General features: G+C 52.9%; 1 protein-coding gene across 1 annotated transcript; it reads left to right on the forward strand.

The window, feature by feature from the left end:
* Window positions 1-2275: 2275 nt before the first annotated feature.
* DNAJC16 (DnaJ heat shock protein family (Hsp40) member C16) lies at window positions 2276-26392 on the forward strand. The gene is made up of 15 exons (XM_040326759.1): window positions 2276-2392; window positions 9498-9687; window positions 10852-10918; window positions 11767-12100; window positions 13155-13339; window positions 13424-13528; window positions 13971-14129; window positions 15674-15804; window positions 16841-17021; window positions 17126-17308; window positions 19602-19678; window positions 19923-20003; window positions 20102-20200; window positions 21911-22078; window positions 23713-26392. The coding sequence occupies exons 2-15, from the start codon at window positions 9521-9523 to the stop codon at window positions 24110-24112; spliced, it is 2337 nt and encodes a 778-aa protein (XP_040182693.1). The 5' UTR covers window positions 2276-2392; window positions 9498-9520; the 3' UTR covers window positions 24113-26392.
* Window positions 26393-27358: the final 966 nt, after the last annotated feature.

Genomic DNA, 27358 nt, shown 5'->3' on the forward strand with positions numbered 1-27358 from the left:
GTTTATTTTTTATGTATTAATATTATTATTTGAAATTATTTATTTTTTTGTATTATTTTTTTGTAAGGGGTTAAGGGTTAGGGTTTAAAGGTTAGGGTTTATTACATTATTTATTATTATTATTATTATTACTATTATTATTATTATTATTATTATTATTATTATTATTATTATTTATTATAACTTATTTATTTTTTTGACATTCTTTCTATATTTTTTTAGGTTAGGGGTTTAGGGTTAAGGTTAGGGGTTAATATTAGGGATAGGTGTTGGGGTTAGTGTCTTTTGTTTATTTGTATTATTATTTTTTCATGTATTATTTATTTACCTAATTTATTATTATTATTTATTTATTTCCTTTCTTTCTTTCTTTCTTTCTTTCTTTCTTTCTTTCTTTCTTTCTTCCTACTTTCTTTCTTTCTTTCTTTATTTCTTTCTTTTTTTTTTTCTTCCTTTAGGGTCCAGGTTAGGGGTTAATATTAGGGTCTAGGATTAGGGTTGGGGTTATTATTAGGGTTAAGGGTTGGGTTGGTTAGTTTTTTTTATTATTATTATTTATTATTACTTAATGTCTTTTTTCATATTCTTTCAATTTTATTTAAGGTTAGGGGTTAATATTAGGGATAGGTGTTGGGGTTACTGACTTTTGTTTATTTTTATTATTATTTTTTCATGTATTATTTATTTACCTAATTTATTTTTATTATTTATTTTTTTTCGTTTTTTCTCTTTCTTTCTTTCTTTCTTTCTTTCTTTCTTTCTTTCTTTCTTTCTTTCTTTCTTTCTTTCTTTCTTTCTTGCTCTAGAGTCACCCAATCACTTTGAATGAAGTCTTAAAGGGCACCACCCCCCAGGAGCACCTGCATTTGGTTCCAAGGCTCTCCCGTTCCTCGTGGGGGGTCCAGGACCCCAGAAAACAGCTCCTGCGGATAAAGCAGGAGGAACTTAGGAACCTTCATTCTTCAATCAACCCCCCCCCCCCAGGTATGGGGGATAGAGGCCCTCAGATATGGCGGATAGAGGAGCTCCTCTCCTGATCACGATCCTGCTGTCTATGCAATGGGACACAGGGTAGTATTCCAACATGATAACCACCCCAAACACACCTCCAAGACCACCACTGCCTCGCTAAAGAAGCTGAGGGTAAAGGTGATGGACCGGCCAATCATGTCTCCAGACCTAAACCCTATTGATCATCTGTGGGGGGAAAGGGGGAGGAGCGCAAGGTCTCCAACACCCACCAGCTCCGTGATGTCATCATGGGGGAGGGGAAGAGACTCCAGTGACAACCTATGAAGCTCTGGTGACCTCCATGCCCAAGAGGGTTAAAAATAATTACTAGTAAAAAAAACAATAATAATAAAAATGCAATAAAACTATCCCCTATTTTGCAAACGCTATAACTTTTGCGCAAACCAACCGATAAACGCTTATTGCGATTTTTTTTTACCAAAAATATGTAGAAGAATACGTATCGGCCTAAACTGAGGGAAAATTGTTTTTTTATATATTTTTTGGGGATATTTATTACAGCAAAAAGTAAAAAATATTGCATTTTTTTCAAAATCGTCGCTCTATTTTTGTTTATAGCGCAAAAAATAAAAACCGCAGAGGTGATCAAATACCACCAAAAGAAAGCTCTATTTGTGGGGGAAAAAGGACGTAAATTTTGTTTGGGAGCCACGTCGCACGACCGCGCAATTCAGTTAAATCGCAAAAAGTGGCCCGGTCTTTGGCCAGCCAAATGGTCCGGGGCTGAAGTGGTTAATGGCTGTGTGTTGGGAGTGAGGGGTGTACTTACTTTTGTGAGATACTGTCTATATATAATAATAATAATGTGTGACTGTGTAGGGGGAGGGGACGTTAGAGTGTAAGCTCCTCTGTCTACAATCCCGAACTGTATTTATCAATAACGTAAATACACACATGAGGTGGTCTTATATTTCTTTTTATTGCTCTTTTAAATATTTATTTATTATTTTTATTTATTAAATGATTATTTGTCACTTTAATAATTGCTGTGAGGCGAAGTGGGGGCGTGGCCTGTCACTCTGTCCTATCAGAGGACGGGAAGGAGTTAATCGGGGAAGATGGCGGACGGTTGCAGAGCGGTCTCCATAGTAACCAGAGGGCGCAGGGCAAGCATGTCACGTGGGTAAGGGGAGGCGGGACTCCGCCGGTCTCCATGGCGATGCTGACAGGGAGCTCAGGCTGTCCGTCAGGGACGGGAGCCGCTGATTGGCGGAGACGGCTGTCAGTGAGGGGAAGTTGTGGGCGGGGTCTGGAGGTCCATCTTCCGGTTCCGTGTGTGTGAGGAGAGCTGCGGGCCGGAGATGGGGAGGTGAGCGGAGCGGACTCAGGAGGGAACCGAGAACCGAACCGAACCGGAGAGGTGAGGAGGAGGGGGAGGGGAGCCGCACACCGAATGTCACCCGGATTACATCATTTCCGGTCATGTCACCCGAGAAACCGGCGTGCCCGGCCTGTCATCTGTCACCTCCACCCCCCATCATCTGTCACCTCCACCCCCCATCATCTCTCACCTGTCCCCCCTCCATCATCTCTCACCTGTTCCCCCCCCCCCATCATCTCTCACCTGTCCCCCTCCATCACCTGTCACCTCCACCCCTCATCATCTCTCACCTGTCCCCCTCCATCATCTCTCACCTCCTCCCCCCCCATCATCTCTCACCTGTCCCCCTCCATCACCTGTCACCTCCACCCCTCATCATCTCTCACCTGTCCCCCTCCATCATCTCTCACCTGTCCCCCCTCCATCATCTCTCACCTGTTCCCCCTCCATCATCTCTCACCTGTTCCCCCCCCCCATCACCTGTCACCTCCACCCCCCATCACCTGTCACCTCCACCCCCCCCATCACCTCCACCCCCCCCCATCACCTGTCACCTCCACCCCTCCATCATCTCTCACCTGTTCCCCCCCCCATCACCTGTCACCTCCACCCCTCATCATCTCTCACCTGTCCCCCTCCATCATCTCTCACCTGTCCCCCCTCCATCATCTCTCACCTGTTCCCCCTCCATCATCTCTCACCTGTTCCCCCCTCCATCATCTCTCACCTGTTCCCCCCCCCATCACCTGTCACCTCCACCCCCCCATCATCTCTCACCTGTCACCTCCATCACCTGTCACCTCCACCCCCCATCACCTCCACCCCCCCATCACCTGTCACCTCCACCCCCCCATCACCTGTCACCTCTACCCCCCCATCACCTGTCACCTCCACCCCCCCATCACCTGTCACCTCTACCCCCCATCACCTGTCACCTCCACCCCCCATCACCTGTCACCTCCACCCCCCATCACCTGTCACCTCTACCCCCCATCACCTGTCACCTCCACCCCCCATCACCTCCACCCCCCATCACCTGTCACCTCCACCCCCCATCACCTGTCACCTCCACCCCCCCATCACCTGTCACCTCCACCCCCCATCACCTGTCACCTCTACCCCCCCATCACCTGTCACCTCCACCCCCCCATCACCTGTCACCTCCACCCCCCATCACCTGTCACCTCTACCCCCCATCACCTGTCACCTCTACCCCCCCCATCACCTGTCACCTCTACCCCCCCCATCACCTGTCACCTCTACCCCCCCATCACCTGTCACCTCCACCCCCCATCACCTGTCACCTCCTACCCCCATCACCTGTCACTTCTACCCCCATCACCTCTACCCCCATCATCTCTCACCTGTCCCCTCCATCACCTCCACCCCCATCACCTGTCCCCCCCATCATCTGTCACCTCCACCCCCATCATCTGTCACCTGTCCCCCCATCATCTGTCACCTCCACCCCCATCATCTGTCACCTGTCACCTGTCCCCCCCCATCATCTCTCACCTCCTCCCCCTCCATCATCTCTCACCTGTCCCCCTCCATCACCTGTCACCTCCACCCCCCATCACCTGTCACCTCCACCCCCCATCACCTGTCACCTCCACCCCCCATCACCTGTCACCTCCACCCCCCCATCACCTGTCACCTCCACCCCCCATCACCTGTCACCTCTACCCCCCCATCACCTGTCACCTCCACCCCCCCATCACCTGTCACCTCCACCCCCCATCACCTGTCACCTCTACCCCCATCACCTGTCACCTCTACCCCCCCCATCACCTGTCACCTCTACCCCCCCATCACCTGTCACCTCTACCCCCCCATCACCTGTCACCTCCACCCCCCATCACCTGTCACCTCCTACCCCCATCACCTGTCACTTCTACCCCCATCACCTCTACCCCCATCATCTCTCACCTGTCCCCTCCATCACCTCCACCCCCATCACCTGTCCCCCCCATCATCTGTCACCTCCACCCCCATCATCTGTCACCTGTCCCCCCCATCATCTGTCACCTCCACCCCCATCATCTGTCACCTGTCACCTGTCCCCCCCCATCATCTCTCACCTCCTCCCCCTCCATCATCTCTCACCTGTCCCCCTCCATCACCTGTCACCTCCACCCCTCATCATCTCTCACCTGTCCCCCTCCATCATCTCTCACCTGTCCCCCCTCCATCATCTCTCACCTGTTCCCCCTCCATCATCTCTCACCTGTTCCCCCCCCCATCACCTGTCACCTCCACCCCCCATCACCTGTCACCTCCACCCCCCCCATCACCTCCACCCCCCCCATCACCTGTCACCTCCACCCCTCCATCATCTCTCACCTGTTCCCCCCCCCATCACCTGTCACCTCCACCCCTCATCATCTCTCACCTGTCCCCCTCCATCATCTCTCACCTGTCCCCCCTCCATCATCTCTCACCTGTTCCCCCTCCATCATCTCTCACCTGTTCCCCCCTCCATCATCTCTCACCTGTTCCCCCCCCCATCACCTGTCACCTCCACCCCCCCATCATCTCTCACCTGTCACCTCCATCACCTGTCACCTCCACCCCCCATCACCTCCACCCCCCCATCACCTGTCACCTCCACCCCCCCATCACCTGTCACCTCTACCCCCCCATCACCTGTCACCTCCACCCCCCCATCACCTGTCACCTCTACCCCCCATCACCTGTCACCTCCACCCCCCATCACCTGTCACCTCCACCCCCCATCACCTGTCACCTCTACCCCCCATCACCTGTCACCTCCACCCCCCATCACCTCCACCCCCCATCACCTGTCACCTCCACCCCCCATCACCTGTCACCTCCACCCCCCCATCACCTGTCACCTCCACCCCCCATCACCTGTCACCTCTACCCCCCCATCACCTGTCACCTCCACCCCCCCATCACCTGTCACCTCTACCCCCCCATCACCTGTCACCTCTACCCCCCCATCACCTGTCACCTCTACCCCCCCATCACCTGTCACCTCCACCCCCCATCACCTGTCACCTCTACCCCCCATCACCTGTCACCTCTACCCCCCCATCACCTGTCACCTCTACCCCCCCATCACCTGTCACCTCTACCCCCCCATCACCTGTCACCTCCAGCCCCCATCACCTGTCACCTCCTACCCCCATCACCTGTCACTTCTACCCCCATCACCTCTACCCCCATCATCTCTCACCTGTCCCCTCCATCACCTCCACCCCCATCACCTGTCCCCCCCATCATCTGTCACCTCCACCCCCATCATCTGTCACCTGTCCCCCCCATCATCTGTCACCTCCACCCCCATCATCTGTCACCTGTCACCTGTCCCCCCCCATCATCTCTCACCTCCTCCCCCTCCATCATCTCTCACCTGTCCCCCTCCATCACCTGTCACCTCCACCCCCCATCATCTGTCACCTCCACCCCCATCATCTGTCACCTCCACCCCCATCATCTGTCACCTGTCCCCCCCCCATCATCTCTCACCTGTCCCCCCCCATCATCTCTCACCTGTCCCCCCCCATCATCTCTCACCTGTCCCCCCCCATCATCTCTCACCTGTCCCCCCTCCATCATCTCTCACCTGTCCCCCTCCATCATCTGTCACCTCCACCCCCCATCATCTGTCACCTCCACCCCCATCATCTCTCACCTGTCCCCCTCCATCACCTCTCACCTGTCCCCCCCCATCATCTCTCACCTGTCCCCCCCATCATCTCTCACCTGTCCCCCCTCCATCATCTCTCACCTGTCCCCCCTCCATCATCTCTCACCTGTCCCCCCCCCATCATCTCTCACCTGTCCCCCTCCATCACCTGTCACCTCCACCCCCCATCATCTCTCACCTGTCCCCCTCCATCACCTGTCACCTCCACCCCCCATCATCTCTCACCTGTCCCCCTCCATCACCTGTCACCTCCACCCCCCATCATCTCTCACCTGTCCCCCCTCCATCATCTCTCACCTGTCCCCCTCCATCACCTGTCACCTCCACCCCCCATCATCTCTCACCTGTCCCCCTCCATCATCTCTCACCTGTCCCCCCTCCATCATCTCTCACCTGTCCCCCCTCCATCATCTCTCACCTGTCCCCCCCCATCATCTCTCACCTGTCCCCCTCCATCACCTGTCACCTCCACCCCCCATCATCTGTCACCTCTACCCCCATCATCTCTCACCTGTCCCCCTCCATCACCTGTCACCTCCACCCCCCATCATCTCTCACCTGTCCCCCCTCCATCATCTCTCACCTGTCCCCCCCATCATCTCTCACCTGTCCCCCTCCATCATCTCTCACCTGTCCCCCCCCCCATCATCTCTCACCTGTCCCCCTCCATCACCTGTCACCTCCACCCCCCATCATCTCTCACCTGTCCCCCTCCATCACCTGTCACCTCCACCCCCCATCATCTCTCACCTGTCCCCCCCCATCATCTCTCACCTGTCCCCCCCATCATCTCTCACCTGTCCCCCTCCATCACCTGTCACCTCCACCCCCCATCATCTCTCACCTGTCCCCCCTCCATCATCTCTCACCTGTCCCCCCTCCATCATCTCTCACCTGTCCCCCTCCATCATCTCTCACCTGTCCCCCTCCATCATCTCTCACCTGTCCCCCTCCATCATCTCTCACCTGTCCCCCTCCATCATCTCTCACCTGTCCCCCTCCATCATCTCTCACCTGTCCCCCTCCATCATCTCTCACCTGTCCCCCCCCCATCATCTCTCACCTGTCCCCCCCCCATCACCTGTCACCTCCACCCCCCCCATCACCTCCACCCCCCATCACCTGTCACCTCCACCCCCCCATCATCTCTCACCTGTTCCCCCCACCATCTCTCACCTGTCACCTCCATCACCTGTCACCTCCACCCCCCCATCACCTGTCACCTCCACCCCCCCATCACCTGTCACCTCCACCCCCCCATCACCTGTCACCTCCACCCCCCCATCACCTGTCACCTCCACCCCCATCACCTGTCACCTCCACCCCCATCACCTGTCACCTCCACCCCCATCACCTGTCACCTCCACCCCCATCACCTGTCACCTCCACCCCCATCACCTGTCACCTCCACCCCCATCACCTGTCCCCTCCATCACCTCCACCCCCCCATCACCTGTCACCTCCACCCCCCCATCACCTGTCGCCTCCACCCCCCATCACCTCTACCCCCATCATCTCTCACCTGTCCCCTCCATCACCTCCACCCCCATCACCTGTCCCCCCCATCATCTGTCACCTCCACCCCCATCATCTGTCACCTGTCACCTGTCCCCTCCATCACCTGTCACCTCTACCCCCATCACCTGTCACTTCTACCCCCATCACCTCTACCCCCATCATCTGTCACCTGTCCCCTCCATCACCTCCACCCCTATCACCTGTCCCCCCCATCATCTGTCACCTCCACCTCCATCACCTGTCACCTCTACCCCCATCATCTGTCACCTGTCCCCTCCATCACCTGTCCCCTCCATCACCTGTCCCCTCCATCACCTGTCCCCTCCATCACCTGTCACCTCCACCCCCATCGCCTCCACCCCCATCATCTCTCACCTGTCGCCTCCACCCCCATCATCTGTCATCTCTGTCACCTACTATGTTCTGTACCTGGATTACATCACATCACCTGTCACCTCTGTCCTCCTCCTATCACCTGTCGCCTCTGTCCCCCCTCCCCCTCATTGCTCGCCCTTCTCTCTGACACTGTCGGTTACATTATGATTTGGATATTTTATCCTCCCAGATTTCGCATTTCTCCAGAAGTCATCTGATTAGTAAATAGAGTCCCACCTGTGTGTCATATAATCTCCGTATAAATACAGCTGTTCTGTGAAGCCCTCAGAGGTTTGTTAGAGAACCTCAGTGAACCAACAGCATCATGAAGGCCGAGGAACACACCAGACGGGTCAGGGGTGAAGTTGTGGAGAAGTATAAAGCAGGGTTGGGTTATAAAAAAAAATCTCCCAAGCGGCAAGACCTGAGAATTGCTGATCACAGACGCTCTCCATCCAATCTGACAGAGATGAGATATATTACAGAGAAGAAGAATGGAGGAGAAATGTTCCTCTCTAGATGTGCAAAGCTGGTAGAGACACCCCCAAAAAGACTTGTAGAGAAAGGGGGTTCTACAAAGTATTGACTCCGGGGGGCGCCATACAAATGCCCCTCCCCCCACACTTTTCACAGATTTATTTGTATCGTTTTCCTTCCACTTCACAATTATGTGACACTTTGTGTCTCTCACATAAAATCCCAATAAAATACATTTACGTTTTTGTACCCAGAGACGTCACATGGAGGTAGGAGGAGACCTCGGGTACGTCACATGGAGGTAGGAGGAGACCTCGGGTACGTCACATGGGGGTAGGAGGAGACCTCGGGTACCCGGAGATGTCACATGGGGGCAGGAGGAGGAGACCTCGGGTACCCGGAGATGTCACATGGGGGCAGGAGGAGACCTCGGGTACCCGAAGATGTCACATGGGGGCAGGAGGAGACCTCGGGTACCCAGAGATGTCACATGGGGGTAGGAGGAGACCTCGGGTACGTCACATGGGGGTAGGAGGAGACCTCGGGTACGTCACATGGGGGTAGGAGGAGACCTCGGGTACCCGGAGATGTCACATGGGGGTAGGAGGAGACCTCGGGTACCCGGAGATGTCACATGGGGGCAGGAGGAGGAGACCTCGGGTACCCGGAGATGTCACATGGGGGCAGGAGGAGACCTCGGGTACCCGAAGATGTCACATGGGGGCAGGAGGAGACCTCGGGTACCCAGAGATGTCACATGGGGGTAGGAGGAGACCTCGGGTACCCGAAGATGTCACATGGGGGCAGGAGGAGACCTCGGGTACCCAGAGATGTCACATGGGGGTAGGAGGAGGAGACCTCGGGTACCCGGGGATGTCACATGGGGGTAGGAGGAGACCTCGGGTACGTCACATGGGGGTAGGAGGAGACCTCGGGTACCCAGAGATGTCACATGGGGGAGGAGGAGACCTTGGGTACCCAGAGATGTCACATGGGGGAGGAGGAGACCTCGGGTATCATATGAAGGTGAATGTGAGGCCGGTGGGCGCCCCCTGCTGTGAATAACACAGATCTAATATTTTTTTTCCCCGTCTTTTCCAGGTATTATTGAGACATCGTGAGAAATGGGCCACAGAAACCTGCGCCTTCTCCTGCGGCTCCTGGTGTTCTTCATCCTCGCCCTCAACATCCTGTCCGCCGCCGATTTTGATCCGTACCGCGTCCTGGGAGTGAGCCGGACCGCCAGCCAAGCCGACATTAAGAAGGCGTACAAGAAGCTGGCCCGGGAATGGTGAGCGTTCAGACTACACAGAGCCGACAGTGGGGGCCGCCCCGTCCTCCAAAATCCTCCATCATTCTTATTCCTGTCATTATTAATAGCGGTGTGTGTGTCTGTGCGCTGTGTGTGTGGGACGTGTCTGTAGCGTGGGATGTGGGACGTGTCTGTAGCGTGGGATGTGTGGGTGGGTGGGTGGGGCGTGTCTGCGGGTTATTGTGTCTGTGGGATGGGTGGGTTGTGTCTGTGGGATGGGTGGGTGGGTTGTGTCTGTGGGATGGGTGGGTGGGTTGTGTCTGTGGGATGGGTGGGTTGTGTCTGTGGGATCTGTGGGATGGGTGGGTGGGTTGTGTCTGTGGGATGGGTGGGTGGGTTGTGTCTGTGGGGTGGGTGGGTGGGTGGGTTGTGTCTGTGGGGTGGGTGGGTGTGTGGGTTGTGTCTGTGGGATGGGTGGGTGGGTTGTGTCTGTGGGATGTGGGGTGGGTGGGTTGTGTCTGTGGGATGTGGGGTGGGTGGGTTGTGTCTGTGGGATGTGGGGTGGGTGGGTTGTGTCTGGGGTGGGTGGGATGTGTGTGTGTCTGTGGGTTGTGTCTGTGGGATGTGTGTGTCTGTGGGTGGGTTGTGTCTGTGGGATGTGTGTGTGTCTGTGGGATGTGTCTGTGGGATGTGTGGGATGTGTCTGTGGGATGTGTGTGTCTGTGGGATGGATTGTTTCTGTGGGTTGTGTGTTTCTGTGGGATGTGTGTGTCTGTGGGATGGGTGGGTGGGTTGTGTCTGTGGGATGTGGGGTGGGTGGGTTGTGTCTGTGGGATGTGGGGTGGGTGGGTTGTGTCTGTGGGATGTGTCTGTGGGATGTGTGTGTCTGTGGGTGGGTTGTGTCTGTGGGATGTGTGTGTGTCTGTGGGATGTGTCTGTGGGATGTGTGGGATGTGTCTGTGGGATGTGTGGGTTGTGTCTGTGGGATGGATTGTTTCTGTGGGTTGTGTGTTTCTGTGGGATGTGTGTGTCTGTGGGATGGGTGGGTGGGTTGTGTCTGTGGGATGGGTGGGTTGTGTCTGTGGGATGTCGGGGCCATTCTGGGAATTATTCACCATCCCCACCACAGCAGAGGGCGGCATGGATTGGATTGGAGGGTGTGTGGTGTGTTTTGTATTAATAGAAACGTTTTCTTTGTTTCAGGCATCCGGATAAAAACAAGAACCCCGGAGCAGAAGACAAATTCATCCAAGTCAGCAAAGCTTATGAGGTTTCCATAGAAACATTGTTTTCTTTTAATATTCTTTATTGATCTATAATTCTAATATATATATTTTTTTTCAATCGTGAAGGTTTAGCATCACGTGTGGGCGTTACCTAGGGCGGGTCTGCGTGCTGACAGAGCCTACTTTGCAGACTGATGCCCACCCATTAAGTCAGTTTGATATTTGCATAGCTCCTCCCATGAGCCCGCCCACTGCTTGCATTAGGAGTACTGAGGCCGGGGGGGGGCTGTGAGATTATTTCAGGAAGCCCCCGTCCCCCTGCTGGCCCCTCCCACCAGCAATTATCTGCCCTTAAAAAATACAGACAACAGTAACGTTGGCCCATTTTTTTTTTTTTTTTTTTTATATTGTGAAAGATAATGTTACGCCGAGTAAATTCATACCCAACATGTCATGCTTCAAAATTGCGTCCGCTCTTCAAATGGCGACAAACCTCTGCTCTTTAAAAATCTTCATAGGTGACGTTTAAAAAATTCTACAGGTTGCATGTTTTGAGTTACAGAGGAGGACTAGAGCTAGAATTATTGCTCTCAATCTAACGATCGTGGCAATACCTCACGTGTGTGGTTTGAACACCGTTTACATATGCGGGCGCTACTCACGTATGTGTTCGCTTCTGTGCGCAAGCTCGTTGGGACGGGGCGTGTTTTTTGGCTCCTAACTTTTTAGCTGGCTCCTAGATTCCAAGCAAATTTGTCAAACCCTGATATAACATGTTACAAAAGGTGAACTTATCCTTTTAAAAATACCGTTCTGTTGATGAGGGAAGGAAAATATAAGAACTTCACCTGTCTGAGTCCTCATTCATGATTTTATGAAATGATCTTTTCAGATTTTGTCCAGCGAGGAGAAGAGGACCAACTACGACCGCTATGGAGACATGGGAGAGAACCAGGGCTACAGCCAGCAGCAGCACCACCACCATTTCCGGCACTTCCACGACAGCTTCTACTTCGACGAGTCCTTCTTCCACTTCCCCTTCAACTCCGAGCGCCGAGACTCCACCGACGAGAAGTATCTCCTCCAGTTCTCCCACTACATCAACGAGGTGGTCCCAGACAGCTTCCGCAAACCCTACCTCATCAAGATCACCTCCGATTGGTGCTTCAGCTGCATCCACATCGAGCCCGTCTGGAAGGAGGTGGTGCAGGAGCTGGAGGGGCTGGGTATGTGCGCTCGGGCCATGTTTTCATGATTGCCTCAGATCTCAATGGCCCCGGATTCACAAAGCACTTACGCCAACGTATCTCGAGATACACCACGAAAGAGTAAATATGCGCCGTCATATCTGTGCGCCGTGCCCACAAAACTAGATACGCCTGAAAATAGGCTTCCTACGACCGACCGTATCTTTCCTATGCCGGCGCATATTTACACTGGACGTATTTGGCGCTCCCATTGATTTTTTTATTCACATATGCAAATGAGGGAGATGCGCCGATTCACAAATGTACGTGCGCCCGGCGCATAATATACGCGGTTTGCGTAAGTCCTACGTCTGGCATAAAGTTATAAAGCAGGTGTAAGTCAGCAGCATCCATGCAAAGGGCTGCACCACGGAACACAAGCCGACGTATTTTACGTTGTTTACGTTGGACGTGAATATGACTAGGCGTAGGTTACGTTCACGCCTTAGGCAGTGATCCGTCGTATCTTAGGGAGTAGTTCCGACGTGATTCTGACCATGCGCACTGGGATGCGTCCACGGGACGTTCGTTTTAAGTACTTCTATGGCGCTAGGCCCATCATTTACATGGGGTCACGCCTCATTAGCATGGCTCACGCCCACTTCCACCTACGCCGAGGAAACCCAGAGTAGATTTGGGAGCGAGTGCTTTGTGAATACTGTGCTTGCCTCTCTGCGCCGCGCCGGCGTAGCGTAAAAAAGATATGCTACGGCGGCATAAATATGCGCCGATGTATGTGAATCCGGGCCAATGTTTTTTTATTTATTTATTTTTTGGGGGGTGGACGACCCGGACCATTATGCAGCTAAAGGACCTTGCCCCTTTTTTGCGATTCGGCACTGCGTCGTTTTAACTGACAATTGCGCGGCCTGTGCGACGTGGCTCCCAAACAAATAGAGCTTTCTTTTGGTGGTATTTGATCACCTCTGTGAGCCCGGAGAAGTACCGGATAGTTTTTATCTATATCTGGTTTTGAGATCTCATTTGATTTGTTGAATATAATAAGTGAACCCCATGTGTGTGTGTTTTTCAGGTGTAGGGATCGGAGTGGTGCATGCTGGGTACGAGAGGCGGCTCGCCCACCACCTCGGCGCACACAGCACCCCGTCCATCCTGGGCGTCATAAACGGGAAGATCTCCTTCTTCCACAACGCGGTGTTGAGGGAAAACCTGCGACACTTTGTGGAAAGTCTCCTCCCGGGGAATCTGGTGGACAAGGTGAGAGCCCCTCCCCCGAGGAATCCCCCCGACTACGGGACGGACCTCTTCATATGTTTTATTATTATTATCTTCTGCTTCCAGATAACGGATAAAAACTACGTCCGCTTCCTCTCCAACTGGAAGCAAGAGAATAAACCGCATGTGCTGCTGTTTGATCAGATGCCCCCGGTGCCCCTCATCTACAAGGTAGGAGTGAGACCGTTCTCCAGGGGAGGGGGTGAGACGCGACATTGCGAACTGTCACATGTTCTACTATAAGAGGTCATGTGACCTGGTACAGGGACTGCTCCGAGACCCAATAATAATATTTCGGGTACAGTGGAACCTCGGATTGTGAGTAACGCGGTTAACGAGCGTTTCGCAATACAATCAGGATTAAGGCCAAAGCAGTGTGCAGTACCAGTATATGGGGGGGGGGGGGGGTTAAAGCGGAATTCCGGGTGCATGCTAAGTGAGGGGGCGGGGCCAAGGTATGCTCTGTGCGTCTATGGACACACACAGCTTGGGAGCAAAGCCCAGACAAGTGCTGTGAATACTTTCCGGAATGCGCTGTATATGAATGCTTGTGTGTCTCCATTTATCAATTTATCATTCCTCTAATGACCCTTCTGTGTCCTTCTTCTGTCAGCTCACTGCGTTTGCCTATAAAGATTACCTGTCATTTGGCTACGTGGACCTCGGCCAAAGAGAGGCGGAACAGATGAGCAGCCAATACAATATCAACATGTACGCCCCGACCATGCTGGTCTTCAAAGAGCACATCCACAAGCCGGCCGATGTGGTGCAGGTATGTTATCCGTGCTTTGTATAGAGGAATCTTATTCTTGCGGGTGGACGTCCTGCGATGTCCTCCCGGTCGGGACACTTGTACGTGCGCCTGGTGGAGGAGTGCACTGATCTCGTACCTATAAACCCCCCCCCCCCCCCCCCCCCTGATCTCGTCCCCCCCCCCCCCCCCCCCCCCCCCCCCCCCACCAGTAATCTCGTTCCTCTCTTCCCTCCACTGATCTCGTTCCTCTCTTCCCTCCCCCACTGATCTCGTTCCTCTCTTCCCTCCACCACTGATCTCGTACCGCTCTTCCCTCCCACCACTGATCTCGTACCTCTCTTCCCTCCCACCACTGATCTCGTACCTCTCTTCCCTCCCACCACTGATCTCGTTCCTCTCTTCCCTCCCACCACTGATCTCGTTCCTCTCTTCCCTCCCACCACTGATCTCGTACCTCTCTTCCCCCTCCACCACTGATCTCGTACCTCTCTTCCCCCCCCACCACTGATCTCGTACCTCTCTTCCCCCCCACCACTGATCTCGTACCTCTCTTCCCTCCCACCACTGATCTCGTTCCTCTCTTCCCCCTCCGCCACTGATCTCGTTCCTCTCTGCCCCCTCCGCCACTGATCTTGTTCCTCTCTTCCCCTCCGCCACTGATCTCGTTCCTCTCTTCCCCCTCCACCACTGATCTCGTTCCTCTCTTTCCCTCCACCACTGATCTCGTTCCTCTCTTCCCCTCCGCCACTGATCTCGTTCCTCTCTTCCCTCCACCGCCACTGATCTCGTTCCTCTCTTCCCTCCACCGCCACTGATCTCGTTCCTCTCTTCCCTCCACCGCCACTGATCTCGTTCCTCTCTTCCCTCCACCGCCACTGATCTCGTTCCTCTCCCCCGCCACTGATCTCGTTCCTCTCCCCCGCCACTGATCTCGTTCCTCTCCCCCGCCACTGATCTCGTTCCTCTCCCCCACCACTGATCTCGTTCCTCTCCCCCACCACTGATCTCGTTCCTCTCTTCCCCTCCACCACTGATCTTGTTCCTCTCCCCCACCACTGATCTCGTACCTCTCTTCCCCTCCACCACTGATCTCGTTCCTCTCTTCCCCTCCACCACTGATCTCGTACCTCTCTTCCCCCCCCCCCCCCCCCACCACTGATCTCGTTCCTCTCCCTGGCCCTGGAAGGAGGGACTCTGGAGTTTTGTGGGCACTGACATCCATTGCTGAATGAGCCTAGTGGGGGTCCTCTATGTGCTCCTGCAAAAAGGTGATTAAAGCAAATCAGTTACTGTATACTACATGGGAAGCACAGGTTCTCTCTCCTGCTGCTAAGACTCGGCTGCACAACATTTTTTCTTATTTGGGCCTTTTTAAAAATCCCCCCCCCCCCCCCCCCCAAATACAACAAACTATCAGTTAGGAACAAGAACATAGTATAAGTGATGTGCTGTGTGTATAGTTCTGCACATCGGACCCCATAGATTTATAAACGTTCAGCGAGGATCCCGGATCGCTGTTGATGGATATAATGAGACGATTCGGCTCTGTTCTCTTTTTTCAGGCGCGAGGAATGAAAAAACAGGTCATTGACGACTTCATCTCTACAAACAAGTTCCTTCTGGCGGCCCGGCTGACCAATCAGAAGCTGTTCCAGGAGCTGTGTCCCGTGCGGAAGTCTCACCGGCAGCGCAAGTGAGTATCACCGCATAGAGACGGTTACGCCGCCGATCATTCATCTGTGGTTAGATTATCGGTTCCAATGCCCAAATCTTCTCAGTAAGTGTTCCTAACGGAATGCTGAAATACTTACCTGTCTCTGCAGATTCTAGAATGTTTCTGGCATCGGTACCCTGCATTGGTCACCAAGTCTTTCAGCAACTGTCTATGCCCAACCTGTGGCCCTCAGGGCCCAGCAGGGGAAACGCTGAATTGTAGAAGGAACTGTCCTAATACACTGCTCAGCGGCTGCAGTCGGTGGTCATTTTCAGCAGTCCCTTGTAACCAGCTCCCAGATCTGGTCCTGCAGCCTAGCTGCAGTCCCCAACGGCGTATGCAGCCTAGCTGCAGTCCCCAACGGCGTATGCAGCCTAGCTGCAGTCCCCAACGGCGTATGCAGCCTAGCTGCAGTCCCCAACGGCGTATGCAGCCTAGCTGCAGTCCCCAACGGCGTATGCAGCCTAGCTGCAGTCCCCAACGGCGTATGCAGCCTAGCTGCAGTCCCCAACCGCATCCCCATATGCAGCATAGCTGCAGTCCCCGACCGCATCCCCATATGCAGCATAGCTGCAGTCCCCAACCGCGTTTGCAGCCTAGCTGCAGTCTGACCATTTAGTGGGTAGCGGTAGTGCTAGGGGTAGCGGTAGTGCTGGGTTAACGGTAGTGCTGGGTTAACGGTAGTGCTGGGGATAGTGGTAGTGCTGGGGATAGTGGTAGTGCTGGGATAGGGATAGTAGTGCCGGGGTTAGGCATAGCGGTAGCGCCGGGGGATAGCGGTAGCGCCGGGGGATAGCGGTAGCGGTAGTGCCGGGGATAGTGGTAGTGCTGGGATAGGGATAGCGGTGGTGCCGGGGAAAGGGACAGTGCCGGGGATAGGGGCAGTGCCCGGGAATAGCGGCGGTGCTGGGGATAGCGGTGGTGCCGGGGATAGCGGCGGTAGTGCTGGGATAGGAATAGGATAGCAGTTTTGCCTTTTTTATATTGATTTGTCTTTCTTGTAATATTTTTGAAGGTTCTGTGTTGTTCTTCTGACGGGGGAGGGTGAGCTGTTCCGGAAAACCTACGAGTCCTTCCTGGCTTTTGCTTCCGCCAACACCAAAGACACGCTGCGATTCGTCCACGTCTACAAAGAGCGCCAGGGGGAGCTCGCCAGCTCTCTTCTGGGGGAGGACATTCACTCTGCGCAGTCGTCGGTATGTACACCACAAGGGAATTTATTTTATTTTTTTGCTGAATTTTTTTTCACCAAGTCATGTGACCGGCTTCCTTTTGGAATCTTTGTTCCCCCCCCCCGCAGGTTTCCATACTGGAGCGGAGGAATTCTGCAGGTAGAATCGTCTATAAGACTTTGGCTCCCATCTGGACCGGCAGTGAGGACAACAAGTTCTCTTTGCTCGACTTCCTGGACCGGCTGAGGAAAGACCCGAGCGTCCTCTCCTCCGAAACCAACTTGTCTGATCTGAACGATGAGCTGGCCCCGGTAGGTACACGATGATGGGGGGGGGTACATGGGATAGGCAGGAAGATGGGGGTGCTTGTTCAATGTGTGAATTCGGAAAGGAGAAATCATTACTTCTGCAGAGTTTGTTCATTTAAAGCATGGGGTGCTCAACATGCGGCCCTCCAGCTGTTGTGGAACTACACATCACAAGAGGTATTGTAAATCTCTGACATGACTAGGCATGATGGGAATTGTAGTTCCTGAACAGCTGGAGGGCCATAGTTTGAAGACCCCCTGATTTAAAGCATGGGTGCTCAACCTGCTTCCCTCCAGCTGTTGTCGCACTACAATTCCCAACGTGCTTCTGCCTTTGGAGGTCATGCTTGTAACTATCAGTATTGCAATGCCTCATGGGACTTGTAGTTCAGCTGGAGGGCCACAGGTTGAGCACCGATTATTTAAATTGATACTAAAGGTTCGAAATTTGTACTTTTTTTTTTTTTTTTTTACTAACAAACATATCATACTTGCCTCCACTGCCACACCGTCTTCTGGGGTCCCTCAGCGGCTCTCTCGGCTCCTCCCCGCATCCGATAACCCCCACTCTGGGAAGCACTCTCCATGGCCACAGAATGCAGGACTTGGGCCCCAACCCCCGGCGTCATTGGATTTGATTGACGGCAGCGGGAGCCAATGGCTGCGCTGCTATCTATCCAATCAAGAGCCAAGAACCCCCGGGCAAAGAGAAGGCTTACCGGTAGCTACCCAGGATATCCCCATGTCCCCGGCATGTGCCAATGTCATCGGCACATGCGCCCTGGGGCAAACTGAAGCAATGGCACGTATGTGTCGTTGCTTCAATCCGTGTGCCGTCACCAGCAGCTGGGGTGCTGCTGTCAGCAGAGCTGTGATTGGCTGGAGCCGCGATGACGTCGGCGGAGCCTGCGATTGGCTGGAGCCGCGATGACGTCGGCGGAGCCTGCGATTGGCTGGAGCCGCGATGACGTCGGCGGAGCCTGCGATTGGCTGGAGCCGCGATGACGTCGGCGGAGCCTGCGATTGGCTGGAGCCGCTATGACGTCGGCGGAGCCTGCGATTGGCTGGAGCCACGATGAAGTCGGCGGAGCCTGCGATTGGCTGGAGCCACGATGAAGTCGGCGGAGCCTGCGATTGGCTGGAGCCGCGATGACACTCCCGCGCACAACGTCATCACGGCTCCGGCCAATCACAGCGCTGGAGCCGCGATACCCGGAAGTAACCCCCGTGAGTGATGTCGGCCACTGGAGTGGTGTACAAGGACGGCTGCGGGGGCTTCGACCTAAGATAAGTAATTCTAGATGAGGGAGGTGGCCAACTACACTTGATTGCTTTACTGGGAGGGAACGCCTTCTGTGGCTCCCCTGTCCCAATGGGAGTCCTGATCACAGAGCTATACAAAGACCGGATCGGGTTTGTTGGGCTCTGTGATGTAGTAACCCGGAAGCAATGACCCGACGCCATTTCCGGTTTAGCTACGACTAAGCACTGTTGAGAGTGTGAAACGCGTCAGTTTTTTATCCTGTACCCTGCTGTGGTTTGTCCTTTTGTTTTTATTGGAGTGCGGCTGTCCAGACCTTCCCTCTTCTAATTGGCCAGATGTATATCGGATTATGGGTTGGAATATTGCCATTCATGTGTTCATCAATGTTTGTTAAAGGGGTTGTAAAGGTTCATGTTTTTTCACCTTAACGCATCCTGTGAAAAAACGCCTTGCGGTGTCCGCGCGCCCCCCCCCCCCATTTTACTTACCTGAGCCCTGAATTTCTGTTGGCACGTCCCCGCCGTCGCTCTCTCCGCGGGTTGTCGGCTCTCGATTTGGATAGATTGATAGCAGGGCAGCCATTGGCTCCCGCTGCTGTCAATCAAATACAATGATGCGGCCGAGTCGTAGATTCAGCAGCTATGGACTCGGAGCGCGCCCGCAAGGTAACCCACTCAGGAGAGCACTTCCCAGAGAGAGGGTTATCTAATGCGAGAGCCGCCGTGGGACCCCAGAAAAGGAGGATCGGGGCCACACTGTGCAAAAAAATAGAACCTTTTTACAGTCACTTTAAATACCACCAAAGAAAGCTCTATTTGTGTGATAAAAATGTCGTATGTGTGCAGCGTTGCATGACCGCGCAATTGTCATGTGTGACGGCGCTGAGAATTGTCCTGGACAGGAAGGGGGGTATAACTGCCGGTCCTGAAGGGGTTACTTTTTGCATCATTTAGTGATTTGTGGTCGTCAGGGTTTATTTATTATAAATTCAATCAGATTTTTTTACAGAATTTCATCTTTTTTTGTCTGCAGATGTTTTTCTTGCGCTGGATCTACACCGCGGTTGACTATTGGTCAGATGCGTGGGAGAGCGTTCTCCACAATAACTGGTAAGTTCTCCCCTTTTTGGTCAGTTTTTGTTCCCTTCATCCAGAGGAGAGTATTCCCGGAAGTATTTCCGAAAGTGGGTGCAGATAACTGTGCAGATAACTCTCTCTCTCTCTCTCTCTCTCTCTCTCTCTCTCTCTCTCTCTCTCTCTCTCTCTCTCTCTCTCTCTCTCTCTCTCTCTCTCTCTCTCTCTCTCTCTCTCTCTCTCTCTCTCGTTCCTCTCCTCCGGCTCGGTCTCTGTACAGGAGGGAGATGATGCCACTTTTGTCGCTGATTTTCTCCGCCCTCTTCATCCTGTTTGGTACGGTCATCGTTCAGGCGTTCAGGTATGTACTATACATTGTTGTCCCTCTAACTGGAAGTTCTATGAAGGATGCGTCCTACAGCTGTGAAGAACGTTTTCCATTTCTTATTTCCCGTATAGTGACTCCGGTGATGAGCAAAATTCCGTTCCTTCCGACAAAGAAGAGCCGGGTGACAAAGACAAAAGCTCAGAGGCCAATTACAGCAAAGAGAGCACCAGGTAATGCCGTCTCTCGCCTGCAGAGGGGGCTCATAGTTGCAGCAAGGCGAGCAGAAGGTAATTCCGCCTCTCGCCTGCAGAGGGAGCCCATAGTTATTACAAGGAGAGTATCAGGTTTTGTTACCTCTCGCCTGTAGGGGGGCTCATAGTTGCAGCAAGGAGAGCAGCAGGTAATGCCACCATTCAACTGCAGAGGGGGCTCATTGGTACAGCTAGGAGAACTCCAGGTAATACCACCTCTCACTGGCAGAGAGGGCTTATAGTTACAGCAAAGAGTGCACTGGGTAATGCCACCTCTCACCTGCGTGGGAGGTTGTCGTAGTTTCAGTAAAGAGAGCACCAGGTAATGCCACCTCTCACTAGCAAAGAGGGCGTATTGTTACAACAGGGTGAGCTCCAGGTAATGCAGCCTCTCACCAGCAGAGGAGGCTCAAAGTTACAGCAAGGAGGACACCAAATAATTCAGCCTCTTACCAGCAGAGGGGATCATGGCTACAACAGGGAGAGCACCAGGTAATGCAGCCTCTTACCAGCAGAGGGGATCATAGCTACAACAGGGAGAGCACCAGGTAATGAAGCCTCTTACCTGTAGAGGGGATCATAGCTACAACAGGGAGAGCACCAGGTAATGCAGCCTCTTACCAGCAGAGGGGATCATAGCTACAACAGGGAGAGCACCAGGTAATGAAGCCTCTTACCTGTAGAGGGGATCATAGCTACAACAGGGAGAGCACCAGGTAATGCAGCCTCTTACCAGCAGAGGGGATCATAGCTACAACAGGGAGAGCACCAGGTAATGAAGCCTCTTACCTGTAGAGGGGATCATAGCTACAACAGGGAGAGCACCAGGTAATGCAGCCTCTTACCAGCAGAGGGGATCATAGCTACAACAGGGAGAGCACCAGGTAATGCAGCCTCTTACCAGCAGAGGGGATCATAGCTACAACAGGGAGAGCACCAGGTAATGAAGCCTCTTACCTGTAGAGGGGATCATAGCTACAACAGGGAGAGCACCAGGTAATGCAGCCTCTTACCTGCAGAGGGGATCATAGCTACAACAGGGAGAGCACCAGGTAATGCAGCCTCTTACCAGCAGAGGGGATCATAGCTACAACAGGGAGAGCACCAGGTAATGCAGCCTCTTACCAGCAGAGGGGATCATAGCTACAACACAGAGAGCACCAGGTAATGCAGCCTCTTACCAGCAGAGGGGATCATAGCTACAACACAGAGAGCACCAGGTAATGCAGCCTCTTACCAGCAGAGGGGATCATAGCTACAACAGGGAGAGCACCAGGTAATGCAGCCTCTTACCAGCAGAGGGGATCATAGCTACAACAGGGAGAGCACCAGGTAATGCAGCCTCTTACCTGCAGAGGGGATCATAGCTACAACAGGGAGAGCACCAGGTAATGCAGCCTCTTACCAGCAGAGGGGGTCATAGCTACAACAGGGAGAGCACCAGGTAATGCAGCCTCTTACCAGCAGAGGGTACTCCTATCATTTGTTTGTGATTTTGGTGCAGCATTTATATTGATATAGAGTGAGTTATTTCCTGTGCTCCCTGCATTGTCCTGTACACTTTCTTTTTTTTTTTTTTTACTGCACGATAGCCGCGTTAAGCACAGCCTGCAAAAAAAAAAGCGTGGAAGGTAACTTGTGAGATTCCGTGAGCCCCAGAAATCCTGTATTTCCTTTTTTCCTCTCCAGGGTTCCCAGGAAAGGTTTTGTGGAAGTGACGGAGTTGACGGATGTGAATTATATGAGTAACCTCGTCAAGCTGCGTCCGGGTCACATGAACGTCGTCCTCATCCTCTCCAACTCCACCAAGGCCAGCCTGCTGCAGAGGTTCGCCCAGGAAGTGTACATGTTTACCGGGTGAGTGCAGGAGAACCCATACTAGAGGTCTCCGCTTAAAGGGAACGTTCACCTTTTCATGGAAAATAAAATTCCAAATCCTGGCCACGCCTCCAGACTCCGCTTCACATAGCGGCCATGTTGCTCTGTGCTGCCAATGTAGTGGTTCATACAAAGTCCTGGAATGAGTGGTCACCATCCATGCTTGCGGTGGCAAATGCTCATTGGTCAGTGTGACCACATGACCACGCTGACTAATGAGAAGCACTTGTTTCTTCTGGGACACCTTACCAGAAGAGGAAACCTCAGTCGTTTCTCAGTGGTCAGCGCTGTCACATGACTGCATTGACCAATGATTGTTTGCTATTGGAAGCGTTATGAGCGATACTCCGAGGTTTTGTACTTTTGGAATTTTAAGCTTTGACTAAACTTGGGAATTCTTATCCCAATTTTTTTTTTATTATTTAGTTTTTATATACGGTATATCTTGGATGCTTTCCCTTTACTGACTTTTCAAGAGGCACAACAGGAAGTGAGAGAAAATCTCACCAAAGTAAAAGGAAATCCATTCTTGGGGAAGACGAGGTCTGTGTGTCTAAAAAGTCATCACTTGGAGTCTCTGATACTGGGGTGAGAAGGGAGACGCTAGATAGCACTGGGGTGAGCAGGGAGACGCTAGATGGCACTGGGGTGAGAAGGGAGACGCTAGATGGCACTGGGGGTGAGAAGGGAGACGCTAGATGGCACTGGGGGTGAGAAGGGAGACGCTAGATGGCACTGGGGTGAGGAGGGAGACGCTAGATGGCACTGGGGTGAGACGGGAGACGCTAGAGGGCACTGGGGTGAGACGGGAGACGCTAGATGGCACTGGGGTATGTAGAAGGTCACTTGGAGTCACTAGATGACACTGGGGTGCACAGAAGGTCGCATGGAGTCACTAGATGACACTGGGGTGCACAGGAGGTCACACAAAGTCATTAGATGACACTGGGGTGCACAGAAGGTCACATGGAGTCACATGACGACACTGGGGTGCACAGAAGGTCACATGGAGTCGCTAGATGACACTGGGGTGCACAGAAGGTCACACGGAGTCACTAGATGACACTGGGGTGCACAGAAGGTCACACGGAGTCACTAGATGACACTGGGGTGCACAGAAGGTCACATGGAGTCACATGACGACACTGGGGTGCACAGAAGGTCACATGACGACGCTGGGGTGCACAGAAGGTCACATGACGACGCTGGGGTGCACAGAAGGTCACATGACGACGCTGGGGTGCACAGAAGGTCACATGACGACGCTGGGGTGCACAGAAGGTCACATGACGACGCTGGGGTGCACAGAAGGTCACACGACGCTGGGGTGCACAGAAGGTCACATGACGACGCTGGGGTGCACAGAAGGTCACTAGATGACACTGGGGTGCACAGAAGGTCTCTTTGAGTCACTGGTCTAGGTAAGTACAGCAGAAGGTGGGCACTGAAAACCATACAACGAGCCATGTGAAGCTTCGCACTTTGAAGCCGATCCAATCATATCTGTCTCCTGATTGGCTGTGGCACTGATCAGGGGCGTGTCCCTCTGATCTGATTGGACCCGTATATATGCCGTTATCTCAGTGTAATGACTCCGCCTTCTCCCGTTTCAGGAGCAGTTCCCTCCACTTCTCCTTCCTGAACCTGGAGAAGCACCGGGAATGGATGGAATACCTCCTGGAGTTCGCCCAGGACGCGGCCCCCATCGCCTACCAATACGACGAGCACTTCCTGGAGCGGGATTACACCGGCTATGTGCTGGCCCTGAACGGCCACAAGAAGTACTTCTGCCTCTTCAAGGCGCAGTCCACGCTGGAGGACGAGAAGCTGCTGGACGAGGCGGAGCACTGCTCACCCGGCGGCGGCGGCTGCGACACCCTCCGCAAGATCTCGCTGGGCTCCGGCTCCGGCCACATCAAAAAGAAATTAAATAAGCTTTCCTTATGGATGGAGCGGCTCTTAGAGGGATCTTTGCAAAGGTTTTATATCCCCTCTTGGCCCATGCTTGACTGACAAACACCTGCGGGGGGGAGGGACCTCCAGTCCCCCCCCCTATTTTTTTTTTAAACTGTGAACACAAGACATTTATCCTGCCAGGGAGATCTATGCGCTTTTAATGGCCTCCCCCTCCCCCAAATATTTGCCAGGAGCAAGAAACTGACCCAAGGGGCGCTCGCTTTGTTGCGCTTTAAAAAGGGGGTCGCTCTATACCAACGCCATTGACTATGCCACTCACTGCCTGCTTGTGTCTTAAGTTCTGTTTTCAGCTACATCCAATCAAAAAAAAGGAAAAAGCTTTAAGCTGCCTCAAGAGCCCGCCTGCTGGAAGACCTGAGTACTGCATTTATATGCTGCTGCCTCAAGAGCCCGCCTGCTGGAAGACCTGAGTACTGCATTTATATGCTGCTGCCTCAAGAGCCCGCCTGCTGGAGGACCCGAGTACTGCATCTATGTGAAGCTGCCTCAAGAGCCCACCTACTGGAGGATCTGAGTACTGCATCCATGTGCAGCTGCCTCAAGAGCCCACCTACTGGAGGATCTGAGTACTGCATGTATGTGCCGATGCCTCAAGAGCCCACCTGCTGGAGGACCCCAGGACTGCATCTATGTGAAGCTGCCTCTAAAGCCCACCTACTGGAGGATCCAAGTACTGCATGTATGTGCAGTTGCCTCAAGAGTCCGCCTGCTGGAAGACCTGAGTACTGCATTTATATGCTGCTGCCTCAAGAGTCCGCCTGCTGGAGGACCCGAGTACTGCATCTATGTGAAGCTGCCTCAAGAGCCCACCTGCTGGAGGACCCGAGGACTGCATCCATGTACAGCTCCTTCAAGAGCCCGCCTGCTGGAGGGCCCAAGCACTGCATCTATGTGAAGCTGCCTCTAAAGCCCACCTGCCTCAAGAGCCCGCCTGCTGGAGGGCCCGAGTACTGCATCCATGCGCTGCTGCCTCAAGAGCCCGCCTGCTGGAGGACCCGAGTACTGCATCCATGCGCTGCTGCCTCATTACCCCACCTGCCTCTAAAGCCCACCTACTGGAGGATCCAAGTACTGCATATATGTGCAGTTGCCTCAAGAGCCCGCCTGCTGGAGGATCTGAGTACTACATCCATGTGAAGCTCCCCAAAATTCGAACCTTCTTCCCTCTGTTCTTTTGCTATAACATTCACCTGTAGAGGTCAGTCTTGCCTCAGTAAGACCTGATTAGAAAAGTGGGGAGGGGGTGGGGGGGGGGAAATCCGGGTTCCTAGTGAATAATCTGCCATTATCAATGCAAAGCGAAGTCCTTCTGCGCTCTATAACATCTATTCGTCTTTTTTATTATCTTGCAGCTATTTTTGAGTTCACTTTTTGTGGACGAGCAATAAAGCTAGGCGGGAACTTCTTTTTTTTTTTTCATCCTTCAGGTCACCGGAGTCCAGTGAAAAAAGACACTTTATAGAACATTTTTAAACTATTTTGCTCCAGAGTTTATGGATTAGGACATTCTGTACAGTCTTTATAACGGCTCTAGCACCACCGCGTCCAACGTAGCGATTGAGTAGAATCTCGTAGATAGGAAGTACTGTAGTTGGAGAGGAGGGGGGGGGGTATAATGTACCTGTGTGGCGCCACCTGCTGACTGAATATTGCAGGAACCGCCAAGCTGCAAGGTGACCTTTTATTCCTGTGTGTTTTTTATTTGTACCCCGTTTTTTGCCTTTTTTGACGCACACATTAAAAAAGAAAAAAAAAATGGCGGTGTGGACTGAAGGGAATTCAACCATCTGAGCCAATAAGGATCATTTCATACAACGCCATTGAATGTAGCTTTTTTTTTTTTTTTTGGGGGGGGTTGTCAGTCCAGTCATCGAAGGACTATCCAAGATCATCCTGGGGTGGTTTTACCCCCCACCAGAAGAGTTGTACGTTTTCCTAATTTATGCCAAAGTTTTTGTCGGTACGATTTAAGGACTTCGGATCTTCATCTTCACTTTTCACTCTCAGATAGTGAACCTCCATCCTGAAGGCTTCTTTTCCTGGTTCTGGATATAAGAAAGCATTTTCCTGCTGAGTTTTCATGAAATACTCATCTGACGTTTCATCGTTCTTCATTTATCCTTCGTCCTTCTTCCCTTATCCTTCTTCTTCCCGTACCCTTCGTCCTTCTTCTTCCCGTACCCTTCGTCCTTCTTCTTCCCGTACCCTTCGTCCTTCTTCTTCCCGTACCCTTCGTCCTTCTTCTTCCCGTACCCTTCATCCTTCTTCTTCCCGTACCCTTCGTCCTTCTTCTTCCCGTACCCTTCGTCCTTCTTCTTCCCGTATCCTTCGTCCTTCTTCTTCTTCCCGTACCCTTCGTCCTTCTTCTTCTTCTTCCCCTCGTACCCTTCGTCCTTCTTCTTCTTCTTCCCCTCGTACCCTTCGTCCTTCTTCTTCTTCTTCCCCTCGTACCCTTCGTCCTTCTTCTTCTTCTTCCCCTCGTACCCTTCGTCCTTCTTCTTCTTCTTCCCCTCGTACCCTTCGTCCTTCTTCTTCTTCTTCCCCTCGTACCCTTCGTCCTTCTTCTTCTTCTTCCCCTCGTACCCTTCGTCCTTCTTCTTCTTCTTCCCCTCGTACCCTTCGTCCTTCTTCTTCTTCTTCCCCTCGTACCCTTCGTCCTTCTTCTTCTTCTTCCCCTCGTACCCTTCGTCCTTCTTCTTCTTCTTCCCCTCGTACCCTTCGTCCTTCTTCTTCTTCTTCCCCTCGTACCCTTCGTCCTTCTTCTTCTTCTTCCCCTCGTACCCTTCGTCCTTCTTCTTCTTCTTCCCCTCGTACCCTTCGTCCTTCTTCTTCTTCTTCCCCTCGTACCCTTCGTCCTTCTTCTTCTTCTTCTTCCCCTCGTACCCTTCGTCCTTCTTCTTCTTCTTCTTCCCCTCGTACCCTTCGTCCTTCTTCTTCTTCTTCTTCCCCTCGTACCCTTCGTCCTTCTTCTTCTTCTTCTTCCCCTCGTACCCTTCGTCCTTCTTCTTCTTCTTCTTCTTCTTCCCCTCGTACCCTTCGTCCTTCTTCTTCTTCTTCTTCTTCTTCCCCTCGTACCCTTCGTCCTTCTTCTTCTTCTTCTTCTTCCCCTCGTACCCTTCGTCCTTCTTCTTCTTCTTCTTCCCCTCGTACCCTTCGTCCTTCTTCTTCTTCCCCTCGTACCCTTCGTCCTTCTTCTTCTTCCCCTCGTACCCTTCGTCCTTCTTCTTCTTCTTCTTCCCCTCGTACCCTTCGTCCTTCTTCTTCTTCTTCTTCTTCTTCTTC

Source organism: Rana temporaria, chromosome 10 (genome assembly GCF_905171775.1).
Source record: "Rana temporaria chromosome 10, aRanTem1.1, whole genome shotgun sequence".
NCBI classification, from domain to species: Eukaryota; Metazoa; Chordata; class Amphibia; order Anura; family Ranidae; genus Rana; species Rana temporaria.